Source organism: Triticum aestivum, chromosome 5B, assembly GCF_018294505.1.
Source record: "Triticum aestivum cultivar Chinese Spring chromosome 5B, IWGSC CS RefSeq v2.1, whole genome shotgun sequence".
Lineage (NCBI taxonomy): Eukaryota > Viridiplantae > Streptophyta > Magnoliopsida > Poales > Poaceae > Triticum > Triticum aestivum.
This window is the reverse complement of record NC_057807.1, coordinates 593404174-593427898: the sequence shown is the minus strand read 5'-3', so window position 1 is coordinate 593427898 and position 23725 is coordinate 593404174. Positions and strand designations below refer to the sequence as shown.

The 23725-nt window shown below is 45.5% G+C and overlaps 2 protein-coding genes across 2 annotated transcripts; one reads left to right on the top strand and one right to left on the bottom strand.

Moving 5' to 3' along the window:
* Window positions 1-8387: 8387 nt before the first annotated feature.
* LOC123113490 (protein JASON) lies at window positions 8388-11568 on the top strand. The gene is made up of 7 exons (XM_044534727.1): window positions 8388-8757; window positions 8902-8962; window positions 9082-9164; window positions 9712-9926; window positions 10065-10881; window positions 10967-11049; window positions 11180-11568. The coding sequence occupies exons 1-7, from the start codon at window positions 8656-8658 to the stop codon at window positions 11277-11279; spliced, it is 1461 nt and encodes a 486-aa protein (XP_044390662.1). The 5' UTR covers window positions 8388-8655; the 3' UTR covers window positions 11280-11568.
* A 1712-nt stretch (window positions 11569-13280) lies between these two features.
* Window positions 13281-15032, bottom strand: LOC123117066 (transcription factor JUNGBRUNNEN 1). Its single transcript, XM_044537914.1, has 3 exons — window positions 14519-15032; window positions 14092-14402; window positions 13281-13958 (listed from the first exon to the last, which is right to left on the bottom strand). The coding sequence occupies exons 1-3, from the start codon at window positions 14757-14759 to the stop codon at window positions 13458-13460; spliced, it is 1053 nt and encodes a 350-aa protein (XP_044393849.1). The 5' UTR covers window positions 14760-15032; the 3' UTR covers window positions 13281-13457.
* Between the last annotated feature and the right edge of the window lie 8693 nt (window positions 15033-23725).

Here is a 23725-nt window from a genome sequence, read left to right as displayed (position 1 = left end):
GGTAAGGACTTGGTCGATGATGAAGGGACCTTCCCATTTGGGCTTAAGTTGTCCTTTTTCTTGTCCGGCAGGCGTAGAACTACCTCGCCAACATTGTAAGTTTTGCCCCGTACTTCTCTGCTTTGATATCTTCGAGCCTGCTGCTGATAGAATGTGGAACGGGATTTTGCCACATCGCGCTCCTCCTCTAAGGCGTCCAAACTGTCCTGCCGATCCAACTCGGCTTCCCTTTCTTCGTACATGCGCACGCGAGGTGAGTCATGAATTATATCGCAGGGCAAAACTGCCTCTGCGCCGTATACCATAAAAAATGGTGTGAATCCGGTAGTGCGGTTTGGCGTGGTCCGCAGCCCCCAGAGTACAGAGTCGAGCTCCTCTACCCAGTGCGTGTTAGATTCCGTGAGGGACCGCACTAATCTGGGTTTAATGCCGCTCATGATTAGACCATTTGCTCGTTCGACTTGACCGTTAGTTTGAGGGTGATAGACTGAAGCGTAGTCGAGCTTGATGCCCATGTTTTTGCACCAGAGTTTAACCTCGTCGGCCGTGAAATTTGTGCCGTTATCAGTGATGATGCTGTGGGGGATGCCAAAACGGTGTACTACCCCGAATATGAAGTCTATCACAGGTCCGGATTCGGTCGTTTTAACCGGCTTGGCCTCTATCCATTTGGTGAATTTGTCCACCATGACCAATAAGTATTTTTGATTGTGGGTTCCCCCTTTAAGGGGTCCAACCATGTCAAGCCCCCAGACCGCGAATGGCCAAGTGATGGGTATAGTTTTGAGGGCGGTGGGTGGAATGTGGCTTTGATTAGCAAAGAGCTGGCAACCGACGCATCGTTGGACTAAGTCTTGAGCATCTGCCCAGGCTGTCGGCCAATAAAATCATGTACGGAAGGCCTTGCCTACAAGGGCCCGGGCTGCGGCGTGGTGCCCGCCGAGTCCGGTGTGAATTTCAGCCAGGAGATTTCGCCCTTCCTCTTCGGAGATACACCTTTGAAGGACTCCGGTTGTGCTTTTCTTATAAAGTTCTCCCTCATGGACCTTGTAGGCTTTAGATCGCCGAACTATGCAGCGGGCCTCATTTTGGTCTTCGGGAAGTTCCTGCCTAATTAAGTAGGCCAGGAATGGTTCCGTCCACGGGGCAATTACTGCCATTATTTCATGGGCTAAAGGTGTTATTTCATTGGCTAATCCACCGATTGTGTCAGAATGTTCCGTGTTGGGTGGTGCAGTTGGTTCCAGGTTGTTATTTCCGGACTCCCCTTCCCATAATACGGATGGCTTAAAGAGCCGCTCCAGGAAGATGTTTGGAGGGACGGCGTCGCGTTTTGCGCCGATGCATGCCAACACGTCTGCTGCCTGGTTATTATCCTGGGCTACATGGTGGAATTCGAGTCCTTCGAACCGAGCTGACATTTTTAGGACGGCGTTATGGTAGGCTGCCATTTTCGGATCCTTGGCGTCAAAGTCTCCATTTACGTGGGATATTGCGAGGTTTGAATCCCCGCGCACCTATAGGCGTTGAATACCCATGGAGATTGCCATCCGGAGACCATGTAGAAGGGCCTCGTATTTGGCTGCGTTGTTGGAGTCCGTGTACATTATTTGAAGTACGTATTGGACTGTGTCTCCGGTTGGGGACGTCAAGACGACGCCAGCCCCCAAGCCAGCCAACATTTTGGAGCCGTCGAAATGCATGATCCAATTGGAGTATGTGTTGTACTCTTTAGGGAGTTCGGCTTCGGTCCATTCGGCGATGAAGTCAGCCAAAACTTGCGACTTTATAGCTCGCCGTGGTTTGTAGGTTATGTCAAATGGTAAGAGCTCAATGGCCCATTTTGCAATCCTGCCCGTCGCGTCGCGATTGTTTATAATATCGTTGAGAGGTACTTCGGAGGCCACCGTTATGGAACACTCTTGAAAGTAGTGTCGCAGCTTCCGGGATGCCATGAACACCGCGTACGCTATCTTTTGATAATGTGGGTACCGGGACTTGCATGGAGTTAAGATAGTGGATACGTAGTACACTAGTTTTTGAAGAGGGAATTTGTGCCCTTCTGTTTCTCGTTCGACAACGAGTACCGCGCTGACAACTTGATGTGTTGCCGCGATATATAATAACATCGGTTCGCCCAGGTTGGGCGCGGCCAGGACCGGATTTGTTGCCAATATGGCCTTAATTTCTTCGAGTCCGGCCGTGGCAGCATCCGTCCATTCGAAGTGTTCGGTGCGCCGGAGGAGGCGATAGAGGGGCAGTGCCTTTTCTCCCAAACGGGAGATGAAGCGGCTTAGAGCCGCCACGCATCCAGTTAGTTTTTGTATTTGTTTGAGGTCTTTTGGGATATCCAATTGTGACAGAGCTCGGATCTTGGCTGGGTTTGCTTCAATTCCTCTACCGGATACAATGAAGCCCAAGAGCTTTCCGGCTGGTACGCCAAAAACACATTTTTCCGGGTTGAGCTTAATGTCGTATGCTCGGAGGTTGTCGCATGTAAGCCTCAAATCGTCTACTAGAGTTTCGACGTGTTTGGTCTTAACGACCACATCGTCTACGTATGCCTCCACTGTTTTGCCTATCTGGGTAGCCAGACATGTCTGAATCATGCGCTGATATGTTGCGCCGGCGTTTTTAAGTCTGAAGGGCATTGTGTTGAAGCAGAATGGTCCGTATGGAGTAATGAATGCCGTTGTGGCCTGATCTTTTTCTGCCATCTTGATTTGATGGTATCCGGAGTATGCGTCGAGGAAGCACAATGAATTGTGCCCTGCGGTAGCATCGATGTTTTGGTCGATGCGGGGGAGGGGGAAAGGATCCTTTGGACAGGCCTTGTTAAGGTCTTTGAAATCGACACAAAGGCGCCAGGATTTGTCCTTTTTTGGTACCATTACCAGGTTTGCTAGCCAGTCCGGATGTTTTATATCTCTGATGAATCCGGCTTCTAAGAGTTTGGCTAGCTCCTCTCCCATTGCCTGTCTTTTGGGTTCGGAAAATCGCCGAAGAGCCTGTTTGACTGGCTTGAATCCTTTTAGGATATTTAGGCTGTGTTCTGCCAGCCTGCGTGGGATTCCTGGCATATGTGAAGGGTGCCAGGCAAAAATGTCCTAATTTTCCCGAAGGAATTCTCGTAGTGCGGCTTCTACATCAGGGTTTAATTGTGCCCCAATGGAGGCCGTCTTTGTGGGGTCCGTTGGATGGACCTGGAATTTGACTATTTCGTCTGCTGGTTTAAAAGAGGTGGACTTAGATCTCTTATTGAGTATCACATCGTCCCTATCCACCGTGGAGCGCAGCGCAGTGAGTTCCTCTGCCGCTAAGGCTTCGGATAGTGCCTCTAGGGCTAGTGCGGCTGTCTTATTTTCAGCGCGGAGTGCTATATCTGGATCACTGACAAGAGTGATGATTCCATTGGGCCCGGGCATTTTAAGCTTCATGTACCCGTAATGGGTATAGCTTGGAAAATTGTGAATGCCTCTCGCCCTAACAAGGCATGATATCCGCTACCGAACGGGGCCACTTGGAATGTGACCTCCTCGGACCTGTAATTGTCCGGTGAGCCGAACACTACATCTAGCGTGATTTTTCATGTGCAGCGTACTTCCCGACTAGGGATTATTCCTCTAAAGGTTGTGCTGCTTCGCTCAATGCGGCTCCAGTCAATTTCCATTTTTGGAGGGTTTCCTCGTAGATGAGGTTTAATCCGCTGCCGCCATCCATGAGTACCTTGGTAAGACAAAAGCCGTCCACTATCGGACTGAGGACCAATGCGGCTGGTGCTCGGGCTGTTCGGAATTTAGGTTCGTCGCTGGCATTGAAGGTGATAGCCGTGTCGCTCCATGGATTTGTTGTTGCTACTTGGTAGACTTCGGCGAGGCTGCGGATTGTTTGTTTCCGCATATTATTTTATGCGAAAGTCTCGAAGACTGTTAATACCGTACTGGTACTGTTGGGCTGGTTACCCGGGGCTAGAAAACCTTCGCCACTTTTGGCCACCTGCCGTAGTATCCAACATGCTCGAAGGCTATGTGTTGGAGTGGCGCCCTCTGTACTATGGATTTTACAGGGTCCGTTGAGCCATCCCTCCAGTACGGTTCCGTGCCCTTTAGGGGTTTTTTGCTTTTTGGTTTTAACCCAGGTGCTTGAGTATGACGCACCCTTTTATTTTGAACTAGGGTTGTGTTCAGGGCCGGATTGTCCCAAAACCTGGTTTCGGTTTTCCAGGCACTCTCCATCGCACAGTATTTTTGTACTATGGTCGCTAGGTCGGCGAAGCGTGTAACTTCGCGACGACTTATGGCGTTCATGATTCCCTTGTCCGTGCAATTGTTGCAGAAAATTGAGATTGCGCTTTCCTCACGGCAGTCCTTTATCCTGTCCATAACCAGGAGGAATCTGGCCCAGTAATGATGTACTGTTTCATCGGGCTCTTGCCGTATTTGAGATAGATCGCTTATGTTTGGGTGGGCGGGCGGAATTAAATTCGGAACCCCGCCCAATCTGAGGCTCAAAGGCCGAGAAGTTTCCGGATTTGGAAGCTTGGATTGCTGGATGTTATCCAACAGATCTGGTCCGATGCCTGACTTTAGGTTCAGTACTTGATTGACGTTCGTCCCTCCACGGGAATCCGGCATGGAGGGATCGGGAATCCGGACATAACTGGTCTTTAACATATAAGAAGAGTCGCCGCGTTGTTCCTCTACCACAACAACGTGGTGGGTAGCCTGGGGAGAGTTAATTTCTCTCAGATCGGTTTTAAGCCCAATCTGATCGTAGTCTGTAGCGACTCCCAGGGCGGCGATGCGATCCAAGAGCTCATTTACAGAGGAGAGCTCCATCGGATCTAGCTGCTCGGCGAATTCCGAGTTAACGTGAAGATCGCTTTTGATGACCTGAGAGGTCATTGTTGGAGCGGTGGCCGAACAGGCGGTCATAAGAAAACCGCCTAGCCGGATAGTTTGGCCGGTGGCCAAAGCTCCCTTGATGACGTGCCGTCTTTAAAGATGGGAAAAGGCATCCCTCCTGATTGCGACGACACAGAGAAACTCTCAATGAAAGCACCAATGTCGGTGTCAAAACAGGCGGATCTCGGGTAGGGGGTCCCGAACTGTGCATCTAGGCGGATGGTAACAGGAGACAAGGGACACGATGTTTTACCCAGGTTTGGGCCCTCTTGATGGAGGTAAAACCCTACGTCCTTCTTGCTTGATATTGATGATGTGGGTATTACAAGAGTAGATCTACCACGAGATCAAGGATGCTAAACCCTAGAAGCTAGCCTATGGTATGATTGTTTTTCGTCCTATAGACTAAAGCCATCCAGTTTATATAGACACCGGAGAGGGCTAGGGTTACACAGAGTCGGTTACAATGGTAGGAGATCTACATATCCGTATCGCCAAGCTTGCCTTCTACACCAAGGAAAGTCCCATCTGGACACGGGATGAAGTCTTCAATCTTGTATCTTCATAGTCTTGGAGTCCGGCCGATGATGATAGTTCGGCTATCCGGACACCCCCTAGTCTAGGACTCCCTCAGTCGATTCCTCTCTGAAAGACTCCTACCGCCTAGGAGTCTCCAACCTCCAAGAGTAACAAGAACGATGGAGAAAAGCTCAAGACTTGCTCAAATCACGAATTCCTTTGGTGCAAAGAAGGAGAAGGAGTGGATCTATCACTTGATTGGACAACTTCTCTCAGATGCTCTCAAATCCCTTGGGGATCTAAGATTTGGTGTGGAGGAGTGAGAGAGAGAGTGAAATGTGTTCTAGGGTTTGTTCAAAGTGAGTGGTCAGCCATCTCCAGTGGGGAAGAAGGGCTATATATAGTGTGAGCACAATTATGGCCGTTGTAGTGTAAGTGAATGGGCAGCCCGGACATCCGGGCAAGGGGCCGGACATCCGACCCGCCAAGGTTCGAGGAACAAAACCAGAACCAGAACAGAAAGCAGAGGGGCCGGACATCCGGGGGCCAAGCCCGGACATCCAGCGTATCAGGAAGGCCCGGATATCCGGCAGAAGGCCGGACATCCGTCGTGATCACAAACAGGTTACAGGACCTCAGCTGTTCTACGGGTAGTGGAGGCCAGACATCCAGGATAGGGCCCGGACATCCGGCGTGTCAGGTAGGCCCGGACATTCGGGGAAACACCCGGACATCCGTCGTGCAGCGCAACACACAAGAGTTCTCTCGATGGCTAGGCTCGGATATCCAGCAAGAAGGCCAGATATCTGGCGTGAGGCCCGGACATCCCGCTTGAAGCCCGGACATCCGGCAGCCAAGAGACAGAAACAGAAAGTTTTAGCATGTGCATGTATGGCAATGAGGTTTGTGGCAAGAGCAAGCCTTTAACTAACCCTATCGATCCCCTCTTAATAGTGCGGGATCCTATACTCAAGAAAACAAATATGAAATCAATTTTTATGCTTCATCCTTGAGTAAAATCACTTTGTATTCTCTTGATCCACACACACTTCGATGAACCGGGGACTAACACCTGAGATTTACTTAACAACCATTGTTAGTCCCCTACATGTATATTGTCATCAACATCAAAACATGATGTAAGGGCATGATTGCTCTTTCAATAAGGTCATTAGGGGCTTTTACACACAAGGGAAGGGGATGTTTAGCCTCCCATCTAGCAACCAACAAGCAGGGGGCAAATTTCAGTTCAACCTCCATTCGAGTAGAAAGAGATAACTAAGAGAGAGACTGAATGAGATGAAGATTGAAGGGAGAAGCTTGCCATCAAGCAAAGGGATTCCATCATCAAGGTTATGACGATTAGATCAACCATCTTGTCTTCTACAAGCTGTGGTTCCCCCATCTTTGGTGAGATAGTTTCCTTCCATGTTGAGTCATGATCCCTAAGTTAGCGCATGATGTGGCACTAAGATTACTTTGTTTTTGTTGCAGTTTTAGAACATAAATGTGTGCTAATTCCCAAGAAACGACCACCACAGCAACCATAGTAGCATCTAATCTTTGCACAAGAGAGGTTGCAGGCTGAGGAGCCTGGCCAGAACCCAGTGAAAGAGAGAGGCTCAGACTTGGTAATGTTGCAACACACTTCTTCTCCAACCGGTCAGCCGCCATGGACACACAAGGGTTAGGCCACACAAGATTTAACAAAGAAGTAGCCCAAATTCTAAATTTGAACAGTTATTTGGCATAGTGCCATATTCCAACGAGGAAATCCTCATACTACTGTCTTAGACGGATATAGAAAGATGAGGTGACCAATCTCCGCTCCCCTTCCACTACAGATGACCGAGGTGGTGAAGGAGGGGAAATCAGGCAACAGGAACAAGGAAGTTGATGGGTAGCTCAGAAGGCGAGAGAGGAAAAGATAGGGGGGAGGGGGTCTTTGAGTGGTAAAAGTTGGACGATGGGTAGGTAGGTCTTACCTTGGCTTTTGTCTATGAGCTACTTTCCTAGCTTATGGCTTTTGGGACCAAAAGATACATCTTTTTTCATGTATATGCGCATCCCACCATCACCATAAATGTAGAGGATGCCAAATAGAGTCTTCAACGTGAGTGGAAGTTGTGGCTCATTGGTCATGGGTACTTCGATTTCACGTTGGACGCATGGGGCAAGCTCTTAGGTGACCCAGACATGCTCAGTCACATTTGCTTGTGCAACTTGGCGTTCATTGACCCCGGGTCCAACGCATGCAATGCTTAGCCGGAGAACTTTGTAAAAAAGAAACTATTCTTCGACGTCCCAGTTGGGAAAAACATCATAACTAGTCTCGTGGGTGGAAGTGGGGGCATATCTTGGTGTGAGGTCCTTGCCCTTGCATGGGAGGACTTTGGGGGCGTGGTTTGGTAATACGCCAATTTGGCCACTATTTGTGGATAAAATGATTTCTTTCACCTCACAATCCCAAATAATTCGCTTAGGAGTCAGTACATAAAGATTTAATTTCATTTCTGCGGTTTGTTCTCCTCTTCACAGGTTAGACACCGTCAACGACCTATGATTATGAATCCAATTGCCTTGTGGGGGCGTATGTCGCCTTGTGCGGAATCACTCTCTCTTGAAATGACCATCTATAACGTGGGCATTGCAGAGAAAGCTAGCAAAATTTACGAGAAAGTTAGAACTAAACGCTCTTATATTTCTTTTCAGAGGGAGTACTAACCGCCATCCCCGACTAACCCAAGAAGCACGCGCGATGTGATAGAACGAGTATAAATGTAAAAATAGTGAGGAATGTCGTTTTTACTAAATATTAAAAGTCTTCAACCAAAATCCTACCCCATAAATGTAATTAACACCCGTATATATCTCCCACCAGAATCACCCCCAAATCTCCTCCTAGAATCGCTCCATTCAAAACAGGAAGGGGACGCGAAAGGCATCCTCAAAAAGACCCACGCGCACGGGAGCAGAGGGATGGGGGCCCCGCCCCGCCGGGCCTGCTGCCTCCGCCCCGCTCGCTGACTCCGCCTTCCCCTCCTCCGCTCCGATTTTAAATTTCGAAACCCCCCTCGCCCCTCCTCCGTCCTCCTCCCCTTAAACCTCGCCTCCTCTGCCTGCCTGCCTGCCACTGGGCGGACGCAGGCACGCGCACGCGCAATCGGCCCCGCAGCTTCAACACTCGGCGCCCGGCGAGGGGGGCGCGGTGAGGCCGAGGTGGAGGGCGGGGATGGGGTGCCTGTTCGACTGCTTCCGCGCGGCCGGCGGCGAGCCGCGCGCCGCCCGCGCCCGCGCCCAGCTCGTCTCCTCCTCCCTCGTCCCCAGCCCCAAGGTATTTCTCCCTCTCTCCCGTCGCGCCCCGCGCGGAGCCCTCGTGTGCCCGTTCCCGGGCACGGATCAGCTAGCTGGGGTGTGTAAATTCCGGCCGCGATTGGTTATTTTTGTTCGTTTTCTGATTCCGGTCCGTGCTGATCAGGTTGGCGAGAGGAGGGCGCCGCCGTCCAGGAACGCGCTGTCCGCCGTGTTCCTGCGCGAAGGTCAGCATTTTTTCCCCTTCCGTTTTTGTATTTCTCCTTCTCGAGCCGTTCAATCCTCTGCTTGGTTCTGATGCTGCCATGCGCTCCTTTGGTGTTCGATTTTTGTGCCGTCGGTGAAGACGAGGGATCGCAGGCCACGAGCTCGGGGTCGGACCGGGACGCGGGGAGCAACAGGGTGGATCCGGAGCTCATGCACGAGGAGGTATGCCGATCGGTTCTCTGAATCTGGCCCCGTTCAGATCTGCTTCCTTGCTAGTCTATTCTGAGCTGCATCTTGCCACTTGAGTGCCGAATTTTGTCTGGCTAGTGACGCATGTGCATCAGTTTCAGCATTTTCAGTACACAAAGAGGGATTATGTCTTTATATGCATGATGAGCTGATGGTTGTGGCGTTAGCGCTGTCCTGATTCACACTCGCACTAACTGCACGGAATTGGAGCACTGCACTTGTGAGCTGGCTGTTGTTCATTTGTTTGCTTGCACTGATACAGGAGACCACTGTATAAAGCTACTGCAACTTCTGAATGTGTTTATGACGACAACCGATCGGTGGCTTGTTCTTTTATATCTGCGTTGCTGTTTGTAGCTAACTGTTAGTCTTGTGCATTGGTCACTCAAGTGAGGATGAGAATTTGTTGCTCATGCATGACTCATTCAAATGACACACTGTAGTGAATTCCACATGTTAATTACCCCCATATACGTTGTGAGCAACTCAGCAACAGACTGACTTTCAACTGTACCAACAGGCCAATTTCCCCCAAAATGGTGGTGCACTGTCGGAAACTCCAAATGAAATCATAAAAGTGCCTGAAAGCACGGATTCAGCTTTTCAGAGTGCAACTCATTCAGCACTGCTAAGTGCCTTGTCTGAAAACATGAATTTCATGGAAGTACCGAAGGCTGATGAATGCCAAACTCCTTCAGGGTCTCATCAGAGCTCCTATCTACCAGATGCTACAAGGTATGCAGACCTCGTGCTATCTGCTGATATACCAATGCCTTTAGTCTGTTCACTGTTTCTGAAGAGTCTGGGATTTTCTCTTCACTTTAATAAGTGGATAGATTAAATAATGTGGATGTTTTTACTTCTTGATGACAGCTCTTCTAGGAATGGTTGCGATGCATCAAAGCAGCATGATACTGAACCTGTGAGCAAGAGCATAGACTCTGACGCTGTGAATAATGAGCCTGTGGTCAACTGTGGGATCAAGTTAACCACCTTGGAGTCATGCTCTGTCACCAGTAATGATGATATCTATCTGGATGGATCCAAGTCTTCACCCTTTTCAATTCCTTTGAAAGTGAATGCTGAGATACATACTCCAGTTAACACTCAGGTATCTAACTTGGAAGAGTTGACAAACGAGAGCTGTACAAGGGCTTGCTCGCATAATTTGAACGAAGCTCTGAATTCCTCTCGGGATCTCGAGCATTGTGGAGTGTACAGAGAAGATCCCTGCCAGCCTGATATATCTGATGAGGATCTCAAGGGTGCAAAGAATGACAGTCCGGATTTGGTTGAAACTTCAATATCTGATGAATGTTCCCTGTTCCAGAACTCTGAGGGTTCTGTATCATCTTATAACAAGACAAGTGATAGCACACCTTTTGTGGAGAAATGCCAGGCCACTGATGTAACAGTTCATGCCAGAAGAAATAAGGTGATTACAACAAATAGTGGTTCAGATGTTGAATTCCCAAGCTTGTCCCAGTGGTTGAAGCCTCCAAGTTCAAGTAAGGCGATCAGAGATGAAAGCTATACAAGTGACACATTTAATTCTGCTAAGAGTTCTGATGAGGATAGGCCTATCATTGGAATGGTCGCGGCTCACTGGAAATCCGAAGAGCCAGATAATTTTACTCCTAAATGGTGGGATGGAAAAGGCATTCCCAACTCAACAAATAAGTACAAAGAAGTAAAGTCTATTTCTCATTCTCTTAATTTCTGTTACTTAATTATGTAGAAGTGGCTAACCTAGGAATAATGCATTACATGATCAGGATCAGAAGGTTAGTTGGCACGCGATGTCATTCGAGGAGAGGCTTGAAAAGGCTTTATCTGAAGAGAAGCTGCTTTCTCAAAGGTTCAGTATTTTCTTCCATTTCAAAACAAATCACTCTTTGATCTAGCCCAACAATTTTTAAAATCTTTCGAGTGCATGATCATTCCTTCTTTCAATGGTGTAATGTGATGTTCTTGTTTGATTTTTGCAGGAAATGCTCCACTGGAAACACATCTCACTTTTCAGGTGTAGAAGGTGAGGAGAGTGATACTGCTGCATCTCACCATCTACGTGTTGCTGCTTTTACATGATGTCTTGGTGTGCGGAGAGTTATGAAGCTTCCAAGTAATTTGGCTTTTTGCTGCCACATTCCTAATGGCTTCTGCACAGTTTTGTTAACCTCTACTATCCTCCAGTATGTAGCTTCTAGAAGGGGCCGTTCTATCGACTTCTTTATATTAAAGGAGTAATGCTCCTAGTTCCAAGAGAAATCAACATTGTTGATTTCAAATATAATTGACATCAAGATTCTTAACTAGTAGTACTTCTGAACGTTATGTTCGGGTCTTTTTGTGATACTTTCTTCTATTTCGTTCCTGATATGCAGTTTTAGTTCCTGATACTAGCTGTCTTACCTTTTATTTTTTTGCGAGAAAGTTGCCTTACCTTTCGTAAGCACGATTGCCACAACAGAGAAATGATCTATTCCTATTTCGTAAGCAGCAGAGAAATTATCACTCCTTCCTGTATACCTTGAAAAAAGATGCGAATAAATCTGATGTATTGTTGAAGACTTTTTATTTCTTATCATCCTTAAGCTATTGTAATCACTCTTTCATGGTGTCTTTGTTCAACCAGAATTTGCCTTTACATCCTTGTCTTCGACGAATTCTGTAGGTTTTGGTTTGACTGTTTCTAGTCCAATGCTGCTTTGCTAGGCCCTTCTATTAGCTTTGCATTTGGAACGCAATTCTATTGCCTCCTTGTCAGACAACCTGCAAATATCCATATCTGCTTTTGCAACTATACAAACGCGCTGATGAATATTTAAGCCAAACAGGTACTCCCTCCGTCCCACAATATAAGATAGTTTTTCAAGCTATATTAGCTTAAAAAATGATCTTATATTATGGGATGTAGGGAGTAGTTAACATGAATAAATATTTGATCTGGCTCGATGTTTCCTGCCCATATGATATCGTACGTGTATTTAAGTTTTTGGAGTTTATAGACAACAGTTTCATGCTGGAGGAAGTCCCATTCAGCCCCCATACATCCTTTTCTTTAACTGTTCAAGGCAGTGACCTAAGCAAAGATGTGTTCTTGAGTTTGATAGTTTGACATGTAAATTTTATTCTCTCGTCTCATGCTTCAAGTGAGTCAAGGACATTGAAATACAGCATCAACCTGGGAGAAATTCAGCAGAGTGCTGATAGAGTCAAATTGGAGGTCAGCAGAAGATGTCATGAAAATGACACATATATCACCTTTTTTATAATCTAACATAATAGATGATACATTTTTCGTTGGTAAATGACAAAATCCACCCAATCAAATGTTTAGATTGCGCACGCAACCAAAGATCATGCGCAGTTTTGTATGACCTGTGGGCGGGGGCGGGGGCGGGGGTGATAAATCTAGGAGCGACAAAATGGATGCGCGTAGAACTGATTATTTTTGCTCACCTAACTCTGAAATTGATAAGAAATTTGGTGCGGAAAAACACTTTTACATTTCGCTGTTTGTTTCCTTGGTATATATGCTCCTGCTAGCCAATAATACTTGTACGGGCGCCAAAAAATATGAAAAATATAGACATACATGTTCTTGCCCATTTTTTGATTCAAAAGTTTATGGAAAAAACACAAATATTCAGGCCTGTGCTAAAAAAAGCTGAGCGCCAATCTTTTTTTACCAAGGAAGCATAATTGTTAATTTTTGCATGAAAATTTTCATGAACACATCAAACACTAACAGGAGGAACATGCACATAATAAAAAAACGTATTTTCTACCCTGTTGTTCATTTGTTTCGATTTTACTGTTCAACCAGCAACATTAAGTTACTTGTGCATATCTGAGTGACCAGAACAAGGTACAAGAATGATCACACATGACTGATTGAATTAAAAGATGCCTGGGGCAAATATTTATATGTCACTCTTACTATGTTACACACACAAGTCATACTATGTATCACAAACACACATGGTTTATACACTACTCCCTACGATCCAAAATAAGTGTCGCAGTTTTGAACTAAGGTTGAACTAATCTTAGTTCAGAACTGCGACACTTATTATGGATCGGAGGGAGTAGATCAGATCGAAGAGAAATCAAAAGAGAGAAAGCTCTGCCGGTGAAGCTCTGCTGACTAGGCCTCAGCTCTCTGTGGTGCGGGCCCTGCATGTCAGTTCCTCACTTCTAGCGTGTCGGCGAATTCGGTTTGTCTACCCTGAACAACTCTGAAGACGTGCGAAGCTCGGCCGATCAACCGTATGATCTGTAGTCGTAGTCGTAAAACCCTGCCGGATCGGTGACCTCCATCATCCTCGCGATCTCCTCCAAGTACCCCTCGACCTTGTAGAAATCGCTCGCGGCGACGGCGTGGCTGTGGTCATTCTGGTGGAAGGAGACGGCCGTCGACAACGGGCTCTGTAGTTTCTGCTCCGGCACCGGCGGGGCGGGTGCGGTGCTCCATTGCCCCTGGAACTGCTGGTTGTGCACGGTGTCCTCGTAGAAGAAGTTGACGCTGTCCACCGTGCCCACCTGACTGACGTACTGCTGCTGGTGCTGCTGCTGCTGGGGGATGCATGGAGCGGAGGGTGCCTGCAGGCAGTTCATGTACTCGTCGCCGGCTTCCGACGACTCGAAGCTCCCCGTGTTAGAGTTCGAGTCGGCGGCGGACGGCGCCGGCGCCGGCCTCCACGGCTGCTGCTGCTTCCGGTAGGTGATGGTCCTCCTGAAGATCCTGCAGATGGTCCACACCTCCTGCATTTTCAGGTCACACGTCAGAGGTCAATGTTACACTCACACCGCACCACACGTGCCCCGGACCGGTCGCCGGTAGGGTAGCCGCACCGTGACTTTGTGTGGAAATGGAATGCACGCGTGGACCACTTACGGCTTCCTGCATGCTCGGGGAGGAGTTGGTGGCCGCCGCGGCGGCCGGCGGGAGGCGGAATTCGTGCATCATCCAGTCGGTCTTGGTGCCCTTTCCGGCGCTGCCGCGATAGTAGACGAGCGACTTCTTCAGCCCGATGGACACGCCAGAACCGGCGCCGCCGGTGCCGGCGGAGTAGATCGGCCGGTCGATGCCCGTGGCCTTCCAGAAGCCGGAGCCGGTGACCCGGTTTGGCCGGATGCTGTTACGGTACTTCCTGCCCCTCAGGCAGAAGAAGTACCACTCTTTCTCCCCACCGACCGTGCTCGCCTCTGCAAAATTTGCCACACTCTGTCAGATAAAAAAAAAATCTTGCTCCAGAAAAAAAACTGTATTTGTTCAAGTCATGGCGCACGATGATGCATGGACATGGAGAGAAGGAACTTACTGGGGAGATCCCATGGGTCGTGCTTGTAGATGTCCATCTCCCGGATGACCTCGATGCGGAGCGGCTTCCTGGCCACCTTGCGCCGGAGGTAGAAGGTGACGAGCTCCTCGTCGGTGGGGTGGAACCGGTACCCCGGCAGCACCACGTCCTCCTCCTCGTCCCCGGCGCCGCCGAGCACCACCTCCCCGTCGCTCATCGCCTTTTCCATCTCCATGGCGCTCATCTCCGCCTTGGCCACCATCGTGGATCTATAAATCTTAGCTAGCTAGCAAGCTCCTCTTGCGATCTTTCCTTTGCTCTCATTTGTACTGCTTGCTCACTTAGTTCTACGGACCCTCTCGATGTAATCTCTTAAGTGTTGCGCATATGCGTTGTATGCGTAGGATAGCAAGCTCTTGGTGGCCTTGGAGTTAAGTAGATGAAGGTGAAAGCTTCACATTCGGGGGATTATAAATGAAAGCTCTGCAACAAGTTAAAGGAGGTGACATAATTCCGGTCTAAGTCGCTTGGTCTGACTTGTCTCGCCACGGTCGATCTTGACGAATCTTCACAGCCGCACCTTCTGGTTTTGCTGGCTATATAGCTGTGCTTGCATGTGTTACCCTGTAAGTAAGAGTGTTACTTTGTCTGTGCGAATGGGAAAGCATAGGTTAATTAATTGCATGTAAGAACAAATCAAAAGGCATGAGCTCATACATCCTTACATATATGGCCTCTGACTGGGTCCTATGATAATAACAGAGAGAGAAAGGAATATTTGCCAACGTATTCGGTTTTGTTCCGAGATCTAGAGACAGAGATAGCTAGGGAGATCTTAGTTGCACGACTTGTTTGTTTGCAATGACGCACGCGATGTTGCTAGCCACTTCCTTCCTTAATGTACTGCTTTCTGACTTGGTTTAAAGGATTAATGTGTTCAGTTTGTGCATGTCAACTGAAGAAACGTACGGTAGGGAGATGAACCGGGCAACGAAAAAGAGGAGAAGAAACCTTGGGGGACACTCCGGTGGAGCAGCGGAGCAAAGTAAGAAAGTAGGTTGTTTTTGATAGATCAAAAGTAAACTCGGTTGCAGTAAGTCGTAAAAGAAGCATGGATGATGGAGAGGAGCAGGATATGTAGGTAGCCTTTGTTGACGGCGGAGCAAATGTGAGCAATGCTGCGATAACACGTAAACAACTAGGCATACCATAATATCATATGATATCTTCCAGAAGGTGCGCTTAACGTCGGTTCTGGCTTTCATATTACGCCTATTATCACTCTTTCCATTTCAAAATACAGTGCATATTAGTTTTTTCTCCTAAGTCAGGCTTCGTAAGTTGGACCAAGTTTAAAGAAGGTATATTAAAGTTATAATACCAAATATGTGTGACCTGAAAATATATTTCATGATGAATCTAATCGTATATACAATTTGGTATTGTAGGTGTTTATAATTATTTCTTTAAACTTGGTAAGATTTTACAAACATTGACTTAAGATAAATTAATATGCACAATATTTTGACATAGAGAAAGAACAACATAGACCTACATTCATAAACTCGTATGCCTATCGAAGATCGGAAAGTTTATATCAAGTGGCTCGCTCAACATCTTGGTTTTCCGTGTATTGTACTCCCTCCGTCCCATAATGTAAGGCGTTTTTTGGCACTTACATTATGGGATGGAGGGAGTACATGTGAATAATAAGATTTTTAGTGTTCTCCTGAAACCACCCCCTCAACATTACAATTTTAGGCAATCATATGATTAATGGTAAAATAATTAAAGGGCTAACGAGTTCACTGACTGTTTCATGCATTTCGTCATTGATGCTAGTTAGCAAGTTCATTTTGACACCGCAAAAAGTTTCAAATGATACTGCATTATGTGTTTTTTAGTTTTTAGTAAGTCATTTTTGGATGGATTAAAAGTAAATTGTGTTGCCGCAGTTAGTCATTTTGCCACCAAAAGGAACCATGGTAGATGAGGAGGAGCAGCATATGCATGTAGCCTTTTGTTGACGGTGGAGCAAATGTGAGCAGTGCTGCGATGACACATACACATGTGTTACCTGTCGGGCCAGAATGTGATTGATTAATGTTGGCTTTTTTTTGCGGGGAATGATTAATGTTGGTTTTGACCAAGCATATACCCTAGTACGCTCGTATTGCCCTTTTCTTTTTTATCTATATGCCTATGACTCCATCCATAGAATTTTTTTGGTATATATATAACTACATATTCGATTTTTCCTAAGTCAGGTTTTATAAAGTTTGAAGGACATAATATTTACAATACCAAATATGTATCATATTAAAATATATCCTTATCTATATGCCTATGATTCCCTCCATAGAGAAAATTTAGTACGTAACTACATATTCTATTTTTCCTATGTCAGATTTTATAAAGTTTGAAGAACATATATTAATATTTACAATACCAAATATGTATCATATTAAAGTATATCTTATGATGAATATAATGCTATAGGTTTGTTATATTTAGGTGTTGCTGATTATTTTTATAAACTTGGTGAAATTTTACAAATTAATGTGTACTATATTTTGGAGTACAATGTAGACACTCATTCATTTTTGTTGAGTTTATGAAATTTTCTTGCATATGAGAATTAGAAAAAAAAATTGTAACGTGAATCAACGAATAAAGGCATATACGATGACGTGATGACATCTTCCTTTTATAAAATGTGACATAGGATTTTTTTTTTGAGTTTACAGATAGAGGATGATGCAAAAGGAGATTGTCTTCTTTTAGTTAAGAGATGACCATTAAAACCTACAGTAATATAATATTTTCCATTTTACAGATGATCTGCTAGTCACATAGTATTTTCTAGTTAATATTTAATCATCACAAAAGTTTAGACACATGTGTTGATTACTACTAGTACTAGGCATAATACTAAGAGATAACCATTATGGTATGTTGTTTTATTGCCATCTCTATATGTGGTGAACGTCTTTTTTTCTGAAAGGAAAAGAAAGCCTCTATGCATCCACATCCTTGTGTGCATGCAATCATAATTTTATTGCAAAAGATGACATGCATTAAGCCAAAGGACTCCATACAAATTAGAAAAAAATGACAAGCAAAATATCAGGTTTGCTATTTCACATCTAGATGTGAAATAGTTATCTCACATCTAACCTTCTAAACACACGATTTAGACATCAAGATTTGTGTTCTTCGGTTCTTTTTTGTTGCTTGACGTTGTCTCTGTACGTGTTGCTTTTTTAGACAATATACGCATTGCTCGTGCAGGGTCTTGCTGTTGTTTCTTTTTCACATCCATCGAGTGTTTTCTCAGCGTGGGCTGCGGCCACAAGCAATTTTTTAATTTTTGTTTTTTCCTTCTTTCTTTTATTTTCAAATTTGTAAACTTTTTAGTTCATGATTTTTTATTTTCTTTTCTCTTTTCCATTCCATTTTAAATATTAATGAATTTTTTCCATCGCTATCAATTGACTGTCCACAATTAAAGGAGTTGTCTTTTTTTTGTCTCAGTTGTAAGCTCAATCTTAACTTGCAACTAGGATCTGTCTTTTTTTTTGTTCTAGTTGCAATCCCATCCTTGACTCGCAACTGGGTCTTCACTTTTTTTATCTCAATGACAAGTCCATGAACGACTCGTAACTGGGGCCTGGATTTTTTTTGTCCCAGCTGCAAGTCCATCCTTGACTCGCAACTCAGCGCCAACCTTTTTTTATCTCAATTGCAAGTTCAACCTCGATTCACAACTGGAGTCCGATTTTTTTAGTCCCAATTGCAAGTCCACCCTCAACTGCAACTAAGGGTCCGACATTTTAGTCCAAGTTGCAACTCCATCATCGACTCATAACTAGAGCCCGACATTTTTCTCCGGTTGCTAGTCTAACCTTGTTCACCCAGTTGCAAGTCTACCGTCGACTCGCAACTGGACCTCACCATTTTTGTCCCAGTTGCATGTTCACTCTTTGACTCGCAACTGAGGTTCAATCTTTTTTTGTCTCAGTTGCAAGTCCATCCTCGGCTTATAACTGGGGCCTGTCTTTTTTTTGTCCTAGTTGCAAGTCTACCCTCGACTCGTAACTAGGGTGTGACCTTTTTTTGTCTCAATTACAAATCCAACCTTGCATCGTAACTGGGGTCCGACATTTTGTTTGTGCTAGTTGCAAGTCCACCCTCGATTCACAACTGGGGCCTGACTTTTTACCAGTTGCAAGTCAACATTCGACTCCCAACAGGGCCTGGCCTTTTTTGGGCTCAGTTACAATCTCACCCTCGACTTGCAACTAGGTCCAACATTTTGTTTCCGTAGTTGCAAGTCCACTCTTGGCTCGCAATTGGGGCCCGATCATTTTCTGTCCCAGTTGCAAGTCCATCATTGACTCGCAACTGTGGCCCAATTTTTTTCCTTCCAGTTGCAAGTCCACCCTTGACTTACAACCAGGGTCTAATTTTTTTGTCTCAGTTGCAATCTCATCCTCGACTCACAATTGGTGTCCGGCCTTTTTTTTATCCTAGTTGCAAGTCCATCCTTGACTCGCAACTGGGGCCGGCCATTTTTTGCCCCAGTTGCAAGTCCACCCTCGACTCGCAACCGGGGTCTGACTTTCTTTTGTCCAGTTGCAAGTTCACCCTTAATTCGCAACTGGGCCTGACCTTTTGTTGTCTGCAATCACACTCTCAACTCGCAGTTGAGCCTAGACTTTTTTTGTCCCAGTAGCTAAGTCCAACAATTTTTTTTGCTTTTGACATATGCATCTGACGTGAACAAGGTACTATGTGTCAATTTTTTGTGCAAAAGCAAAATGCACGTTCGCTGTAACATACTGTAGTACTGTAGCGATTACTGTAGTTACCGATAGTGAATGGATGGATGCATAGCTCTGTGACTAGAGGAAAGTAAACCCGGTATTTAAAAATGGGCTGTTGGCTACCATCGCTCGCGCATGTACCACGCTCACACATTGGCCGCACGGGACAGCCAGCATGCGCACACTGCTTAGTAGATTTTTTTTTAAAAGTAAGAGGTGGGCTTATTTTTTGATGTCATACTTGGATGTGAGATATTATCTCACATCTAGATGAGATATAGCCAGACCCGCAAAATATTATCGTTAGGAAATTGTCTTCGGAATTTACCACCAATACCGACACCTGCCATCGCTCCCGGCTCCCGCACAAGCAAAGCCGCACAACGACTCGTGCCGAGCACATACATTTTTCTCACAAGGCTCTGTTTTTCTTCGAAAAGAAAATGTGACACGTTTACCTGTGGGAAGACAAGGCCATCTTTTCTTGGGGCAAAAAACATGACACGTCGCCCATTGCATTCGTGGCCAAGTAACACCATTCCAGTGAGCGAAAGATATGGCCCCACCTGCAAAAGAAATCATGTTGTATTTCTGCAGACAAGATTAGTCTTGCAGCACAGGGTCTGGACTAAAACGGCCGTACGTGTTGAAGATTGTTGGAACTTGCTTCGGAGGTGAAAGAATGTTGGAACACTGAAAGCGACGGTATGTCGAGGACGCATTCCCGAACACACACACGCACACAAAGGAGAAAAGAGAAGAGATAAGTAGAGAACCCTCCTCACCTAACAGTCGTTTTCCATGCCCACGCCGGACCAGGTCAGTCGCCGCGCCGTCTGTTTTTGTGGGCCCATAGTGCACATGCGCGCGGACCACTCATCTGCATGCATGCATGCACGCATGCCACGTCGGCAACCACGCATGCAGCTACGTGACTAAGCACGATTACTCCCGCGGCCAAGCGGGAATTTTTCCAGCTAATCCTGCTGATACTGCTACGTACTCTATGTACTTGGTCGCGTACGTGTTACTGACTGACTGAACTGGTCGCCCATGCCTAACTATAACTATAGTAGTTATGGTTCGTGCTACAAGGTCTAGTGCTTTTCTGCTTCATTTCCGTGCGTACATATATTCATACAATCATACACACCTACTCCCTTCGTCTCATAGTATAAAAGCATTTTTAGTGTCAAAAACGCTTTTATATTATGGGACAAAGGGAGTAGTAAATTCTACTTGTACACGAGGTTGTTCATTTCTTTGATGTAAAACTGACCTTCGTGCCATGCTTTTCTGGTCTTGACTATTACAACTTTGTACCTAGACAAGCAAGTGCAGGTAGTGTAGGTTGGTCAGAATAGCCTTCACCATGCTTTTCAAGTCTCGATCCACATAGGCCCCTCGGAGAGAAAGGAACCATAAAACTTGACTACACCACCATAAAGTACACAGGTAGATTTTTCCTCTTCATGCATGGTTATGCACCACCAACCGGATATCTTCCTACAAGTCCGATTTCCAAACATAGCCAGGCTTTTAACGACATAATTCAGTCAAACACATCTTTGGTACATAGTCTCAAGTTATTTTTATAGGGTTTTGAGGGCTTGGACATATTGTGAGAAAATGTCTAGTGATGTGTTTGGATGTACTAGATTTTAGCCTCCAAATTGGGAATTGGTATTCAAATGCCCCCAAATTCCATTTTCTCTAATGCCTTAGTATTCACCGTTGGAACCACGCGCGCTCCAATACCAAGCGCTTCCTCCCACATTGCAGTGACATGTCAAACAATGCAACTGGTCAGTAAAAAATAAATCCCTTTCGACTTTACATGGCCGTGCAGAACATCATCCACATGACCATGACCTTTGGCATCCGACTCGTTTCTTCTCGGAAGGTGCCATTAACCAATTATTTTAAACTTGGAAGCTTTGGAATCTCTACCGGTTCCCATGGCACCAACAACAGGGAAGAACATTTCTCCCACCCTTTGGTCTTTCACCTTTTGCCATTTTATTTGCAGAAGAAAGCCCCATCTCATCCTTCTTAACCTTCTGAGGGAGAGAAAAAACGGCGTCTTTGAACGGCTCTTTCCCTCTAGTCAAGAGACGACATCGCATCGATGCTCTACTTCTCAACACAGAAAACAGGAACTGGCACGGAAGAAAAGGCCGTCCGTGGCGAGTTTTTTTTTACCGGGAACACATCTTATCATGCATGTTTGTATATGTACAACTAATCAGAGTCACTGACTGCTTATGTTTGAGATGACCGAGTAAACTAGCTAGTGTGAATTCTCAACTGGAAGCAGCATATTACCGCCTCGTTTTTGTTAAGATAAGCAACACTTGTCACCTTTTTTTAGGTTCACCATGGATAGAGAGAAGTGACTGGTGGGATAATTGATTGACATGATCTGTCGGCCGCGAAAGTTTATCAAGCGCAGGAGTCGTTCCAAGATTGCCCAGCTTGTCTGCCAAAACATAGTAGATTAGCTTAATCGGTCCGTGCTAATCCCCAGTTGACGTATTAGTTCGATTGCACTTGCGAAAAATGGGAACCAGGCGAGGTTTGATGCAATTTTTGTTTCTATTACGTACTGAGTGACTAGAAACATGTGTCATCTATTTTTCTGGGATGTGGTATTTTCTTGCTAGATTTCATACTGATTAGGTCAAATGCATATCTTTTGTTTCTGTCACGTAGCACTGACCAGAGACAAGTGTCAGCTATTTTCTGGGATGTGATATCAAGGCTCTGGAATTGTCGTGCTAGACTTCAGACTGAAACCCAAACAAAGAAAAATCATGTGATCATCCAAGGCGGCAAGTTTTTTCTAAGCACGTTGGCTATTATCCTGGCCACAGATATGATGATTAGTGAGCTTTGAAATTTATCTGGTTTTTCTTCAAAGATTTTGATTTATGGACAGAAGTTATACGAAAATTATGTCCCAGCCTATTACTATTCAGAATTTCAGACAAGTACCGAGTAGCAAGATCGCGGAAATAGCTCACTATTTTGATGTGGCCTCAGTTTCTTTTTTTAATATTCTGATGCTTGTGGAATTCTGTGAAACCCATCTTGTCAAAAAGATCGGGATATTAACTCCCTCTGAACATAAATCAGTAAAAGTTGAATTGCTCACTTCGTTCAGTACGTCAGTTTCTTGTATTTTGTCATGAAACAGTACAGTGAGTCAACCCTTAGGCCCCTTCTGTCCAACCAACTTATACGAAAAATGAAGCAAAAATCAGGGCCCATGAACTCAACATCGAATGATGAAAATGTACATTTGCACCCAATAATTCACTGATGACTGTAGTTCTGAGCAATATCATTTCAGAGATTAGAGACACTCACAAATGCAGCATAGTTATGCTTCTCCTGTGATGATCCGTGACTTATTATTACAACTTATATGAGATGGAAACGTTCAAAACGTTTAGGATTATTCTCTCTTGCTTCCAACCAAAATCATACTATTAGGTCAGAAAAAGAACTGCTGCAAAATAATAGCAGCACCATAAGCATAGTGTGATACAGTATATGTAATTAACAATTGTACCTAATCCTGGACAGAGAGAATACCCAGGAAGCCAGCTCAAATTTGATACGATCGAACAAGGTCAAGCAGCCACAATCCAATTCCAACCATCGCGTTCGAGGTTCAGTGACAGAATTGTTCCTTTCAGGTTGGCCGGCAGTATCTTTCCAAGAGCAGTATCCTTCGTGCCACAGGGGAAGCAAGGGAAATGTGAGATAACTATGTGACTGTTTTCGAGGTCTGCTCAAGCTAAAATCCTCATTACTGTTACTCGCGTACTCTCATGTTATGCATGCATGTTCTGTTCCTTGTTTTCTGCAATCTCTTCGCCGCCGTCGACCCTCGAGTACAGTGGTGGGAACTAGGCTGGAAGAAATAGACTAAGATGATGGCTAAGTATTCAGGGGCAGCAAATGCAGATGACCACCCAATACTTCTACTTTTGAATGGGCAAAATGGCATGGGTTGAAAATTGTGTACTACCATAAGACCTTTGTGTTGCCAAATTTTGGACTCTCCGCAGAGGATTATATTTGATACAGTGACTTCTAGGTCACCCGAGACAAATTACTGCGATTCAGTCTTAATAATATTAGAAAGTGTCTTTGCTCAAGAAAATCAATCCGGTGAGTCACATGATCTGATCATCAAGTTGAACTAATCAAGGTTAATTACTTAAGTCGGTGAATGTTAATCACATGCTGATTTACCCCTAGGAGAATGTCATGGCCATGATTCGGGGTTCTTTCATCACAGAACAACTACCCAAAAAGTGAAAAGTGAAGGTAACACAATGCTAATCTTAGGATTTTGGACCACCTTTGCCTTGGCCTGAACAGTCAAACTGCG

Excerpts from the sequence above, each read along its gene's own strand:
- LOC123117066 (XM_044537914.1), bottom strand. The coding sequence starts at position 14,759 with ATGGTGGCCAAGGCGGAGATGAGCGCCATGGAGATGGAAAAGGCGATG. Across the intron at positions 14,403-14,518 it reads CGACCCATGGGATCTCCCCA|AGGCGAGCACGGTCGGTGGG; the intron begins GTAAGTTCCTTC and ends CAAATTTTGCAG. Across the intron at positions 13,959-14,091 it reads CCCCGAGCATGCAGGAAGCC|GAGGTGTGGACCATCTGCAG; the intron begins GTAAGTGGTCCA and ends CTGAAAATGCAG.
- LOC123113490 (XM_044534727.1), top strand. The coding sequence starts at position 8,656 with ATGGGGTGCCTGTTCGACTGCTTCCGCGCGGCCGGCGGCGAGCCGCGC. Across the intron at positions 9,165-9,711 it reads CGGAGCTCATGCACGAGGAG|GCCAATTTCCCCCAAAATGG; the intron begins GTATGCCGATCG and ends CTGTACCAACAG. Across the intron at positions 11,050-11,179 it reads GAGAAGCTGCTTTCTCAAAG|GAAATGCTCCACTGGAAACA; the intron begins GTTCAGTATTTT and ends TGATTTTTGCAG.